General features: G+C 40.1%; 2 protein-coding genes across 2 annotated transcripts; both read right to left on the bottom strand.

The window, feature by feature from the left end:
* Positions 1 to 672: 672 nt before the first annotated feature.
* LOC122026588 (putative disease resistance RPP13-like protein 1) lies at positions 673 to 2,394 on the bottom strand. The gene has a single exon (XM_042585325.1). The coding sequence runs from the start codon at positions 2,392 to 2,394 to the stop codon at positions 673 to 675; it is 1,722 nt and encodes a 573-aa protein (XP_042441259.1).
* Positions 2,395 to 2,522: 128 nt separating this feature from the next.
* On the bottom strand, positions 2,523 to 4,329 carry LOC122028086. The gene is made up of 2 exons (XM_042587104.1): positions 3,165 to 4,329; positions 2,523 to 3,064 (listed from the first exon to the last, which is right to left on the bottom strand). Exons 1-2 carry the CDS (start codon positions 4,186 to 4,188, stop codon positions 3,000 to 3,002), a joined length of 1,089 nt encoding a protein of 362 aa, XP_042443038.1. The 5' UTR covers positions 4,189 to 4,329; the 3' UTR covers positions 2,523 to 2,999.
* Positions 4,330 to 4,550: the final 221 nt, after the last annotated feature.

Genomic DNA, 4,550 nt, shown 5'->3' with positions numbered 1-4,550 from the left:
TCATAATTGATGATGCTTTGACTTGTTTCAAGGTTGCCTCCTGATTTGTTGTGAAGTCTCAAGAGTCACCATGGACTTTCAACACCAAGGCCCTTAAATATGACATTGTCATGTCTGATGAAATTGACAGAAATTTGGGCAGTGTACCATCTAAACTTTGACAAAAGAAAGTCCGCAAGTTCTTCTTTACTTCAAGAAAGGAGGATTTATGTGTTCTCTTGCAGCTCAACACATGTAAATGACAAACATGATCAGAAATAGTGTCCATGTCTCCCTGAATAGAAATGCATTCTCCTTCAGACATCAACTCTGAAAGATTGTATATCAAATCATGCGTAATGAAGGTTCCATCCCAGGATTTCTCAAAGAATGGCATCCTCTGTAACTCGTAAAAGTAGCGGCATGCAATATCTTCAACTCTTGTACTGCCCTCAGATACAATATACTGTTGCGCCATCCATAATCTCACTAACTCATATTTTTCATAACTTGTAACCTCTGGGAACATTGAACAGAACAGGAAACGTGGTGGTTTCAGATACTTAGGCAAAAGATAGTAACTCGGGGAGGAGGCAATGGCAGCGGTGGAGGCAATATGCTATGAACTTGGGGGGGAAGTAAGCAAATAAATACAATTACAACTTGCTAAAAATATGATCAGACTATTTATACTCACAGGTAACTAGCAATAGGTGTCTGCTGATATTCAAAACTCAACTTATACAATTTTGACAAGTGTGCAATGCTCTTGGGAAGCACCTCAATTCCGACTTCAGACAGTTCAAGTTGGCGAAGGTTCACAAGGTTTTCAATATTGCTGGGTAACTCTTGAAGATTGCTATTACCATTCAGATTCAATTTTCTTAGCTGAGAAAGCTGACATAATGATTTAGGTAACTCCCGGATACTTGTCTCTGTAATTTCAAGTTGATAGAGATTTGAAAGGTTCCCAATGCCACTGGGTAACTGAGAAAGCTTGTGGCAACCATTCAAGTCCAGCATTTGCAAGTTAGGCAGCTGACATAAGGATGAAGGCAATTCTGTTACTGCAGTATCTGAGAGTTTAATGCGGCACAGGTTAGTAAGATCTCCAATATGACTGGGTATTCTGAAAAATCTTGTACATCCATCTAACTCTAGGGTTTGCAAGTTCCATAATTGACAAAGTGATACAGGTAATTCTTCGATATCTGTTCCAGAGAGTATAAGGTTATGGAGGTTCTTCAATGCTCCAATTCCACTAGGTAAGTTAGAGAGATTTCTGCAACCATTCAACTTCAGAGTATGTAGACTTGATAGTTGACACAATGATTCAGGAAGATCACAAATGTTTGTATGGGATACTCCAAGATAACCTAACTCAACAAGTTCACCTATGCCACTTGGTAACTCTACAACCATACTATGGGAAAGATCTAACAGTCGAAGTTTGGGCAAGTGACAAACTGATTCAGGAAGTCTTTGGAGTTTTGCATGAGTAATTTGAATGGACTGGAGGTTAGTAAGATACCTAATACTATTTGGTAACTCCATAAACATTTTGCAATCGTTTAACTTCAAGATTGACAGTTTCTGTAGGTCAGAAATAGATTCATGCAGACCCCCGACGCTTGTTCCAGAAAGCCCAACATAATGAAGATTGGTGAGGTTTTGAATTCTGAAGGGAAGGTCGGTGAAGTTTCTGCAGTAATCCAATATCAAGGATTCTAAGTTGAACAGCTGAGAAACAGACTCAGGCAACCTTTTGATGCTAGATTCAGAAATTGCTAGACATTGCAGATTCAAGAGATTTCCTAATTCTTTTGGCAATTCTCTTAACATAAAGCATTTATTCAAAATCAGTGTTTGGAGGTTATAAAGTTGGCACACAGATGTAGGCAGGATTATAATGGACTTATCACAAATTTGAAGGTGGCGTAGGTGAATGAACCTTGAATACATAATTGATGATGCTTTGCTTTGTTTCAAGGTTGCTTCCTGATTTGTTGTGAAGTCTCCAGAGTCACCATGGACTTTCAACACCAAGGCCCTCAAATATTGCATTGTCATGTCTGATGGAATTTTCAGAAATTTGGGCAGTGTACCATCTAAACTTTGACAAAAGAAAGTCCGCAAGTTCTTCTTTACTTCAAGAAAGGAGGATTTATGTGTTCTCTTGCAGCTCAACACATGTAAATGACAAACATGATCAGAAATAGTGTCCATGTCTCCCTGAATAGAAATGCATTCTCCTTCAGACATCAACTCTGAAAGATTGTATATCAAATCATGCATAATGAATGTTCCATCCCAGAATTTCTCAAAGAATGACATCCTCTGTAACTCGTAAAAGTAGCGGCATGCAATATCTTCAACTCTTTTACTGCCCTCAGATGCAATATACTGTAATGCCATCCATAATCTCACTAACTCATATTTTTCAAACTTGTAACCTCTGGGGAACATTGAACAGAACAGGAAACATGGTTTCAGATACTTAGGCAAAAGATAGTAACTCAAGTGCTGGCAATATTACATTTTGGTTGAGTCCCATAATGTACTCTCCAATGCACCAACCCATGTCTGCTTATTAGTTTGATAGCTGAGAATGCTGCCAAGAGTTTTCAAAGCCAAAGGCAATCCCTTGCACTTTTGAACAATCTTCTTCCCAATGTCAACTATTTCAGTTTTGGGGGGAGTGTAACCTCTATAAAATGCACGAGCACTAAGAAATGCACACTCATGGAACAGATCCCAGGATAAGTCTAGTGGCAAGACATCCAAATGATAAATTTTGGTAAGCTTCCACATGTTTCCATCCCCTTCATTCGGTGAAGTGATGATAAACTTAACAATTCTGACACCACATAAGGTAGCCTGCAAAGTTTTCCACAGACTTGGATTTAGGTCTTCAATATCATCCAGTACCAGAAGAAGTCTTTTCCCAGCCAGTTCTCTCTGCACAATTGTTTGAAGATCATTTGGTTCTTTTTCATCACAAGATTTTCCAGTTATGGAGCTCAATATAGCCTTAGATAATCTTGCAACACTGGAATCATTGCCGACATGAATCCATCCTCTTGCGCTGAAATGTTCACACACAACAGGATCATCATATACCAATTTAGCTAATGTTGTCTTTCCAACACCTGCCGTTCCAACTATTGAGATCACAGAGAACTTACTTCTCCTGCGTCCATCTGTAAATGCAAAAGAGTAGGAACTTGCATCGAAGAGTAACCACTGGATGATGTTCTCTTTGTCCTGATCCCTTCCAAATATCTTGTTGGTCAGTGATGAGTCCTTACTGTAGCCAAAAAAGCAGTTCTTATCATCATCATCTAGGAGACAAAGAGCTTCGGTGTCCTGTGATACTGCAGTTCCATGTGCCATGGAACTAGAACTTGGGGTATCAAATTGTTTGTCACCTTGAATGCAATCCTCTGGCACACACTCCATGTTTTTCATTATCAAATCGTCCGTAACACTGCTTATTGGATCTGAAGATGCTGGTGAGATGACTTGAGATCTCGCACTCCGCAAATCTCTGTTTGTAGGCTCGACTGAAGAGTCAGAGTCGATTCCCGTAAACAGGATTACTAACTCTCGGAAATTTTCTGTTTCAGTTACAGTAAACGCGCGGGATCGAGATGAGGTTCTCGGCAACAGCTGCTCTCCTCTTGTTAGGAATTTATGGAGGCATACATTGAGGTTTGTGAGATCTAAGCTTTTTTTGCCGGCCTGTCCGACTTGCTGTGGTGTCCAGCCCTTTGAGATCTCACCAAATAGGTATCTGATATTCTCGATCCTTTCGAGAAGGTTAATAGGGATGTCGAATCTGATGATACGTGAAAAGGCAGAGCTTTCGGAAATCACCCGCTCCCCATCCTTCTTCGCCTCGTTCTTTCCTTTAGTATGATGAATAGATCTAGGGTTCCTCTGATGATCCTCTACTTGGATTCGCGTCATGTCGTACAGACGCTCTTCCACAAGATCCTCCGCATCAACAGCCACAGCTTTGAGCTGCTTCAACCACTGGTTGATGGATTGATCTCCCATCTTCCGCTGCTGCTCCTTCGCTTCGTACACCAATTCTTTGATATCTTTCAGATTTTGGATGACATCTTCTGAGCTGATTATTGATGAGCTAACGAGGGCATGTAGCTTGCTCGTCGCTGATGCGATGAGGGAGAAGATCTCGCTGGCCATCGAATGATCTCGAGCGCTCCGTCTGCTTTGGCGAAGCTGGACAGGGGAAGAAAGAGATTCGAGCTGTGTGCGAGTGGAACAGAGCGACCTCCCTTCCGGTTCTTCACATAATCACATACCTTAAAGAAGACTCGATAGCAAGTAAGTCCACCGATAGCCTGAGGAAGCGGGTGATTTAGTTGGGCCCCGTGCAAATGGCCAATTGTACGGACAAAATTTCTATACATAGCATTCCTATCCTATTCTCTTATCTAAAATTTTAAATTTTAAGTAGAAAAATTATTTTATTAAATTTAAATATTCATTTCAATTTCTTTATAATTTATCATATTTTTATATTTTTATTATTTTTTCTTTTTTCT

The sequence above is a fragment of the Zingiber officinale genome, chromosome 10A (genome assembly GCF_018446385.1).
Source record: "Zingiber officinale cultivar Zhangliang chromosome 10A, Zo_v1.1, whole genome shotgun sequence".
Classification (NCBI taxonomy): domain Eukaryota; kingdom Viridiplantae; phylum Streptophyta; class Magnoliopsida; order Zingiberales; family Zingiberaceae; genus Zingiber; species Zingiber officinale.
This window is presented reverse-complemented; position numbering and strand designations above follow the sequence as displayed.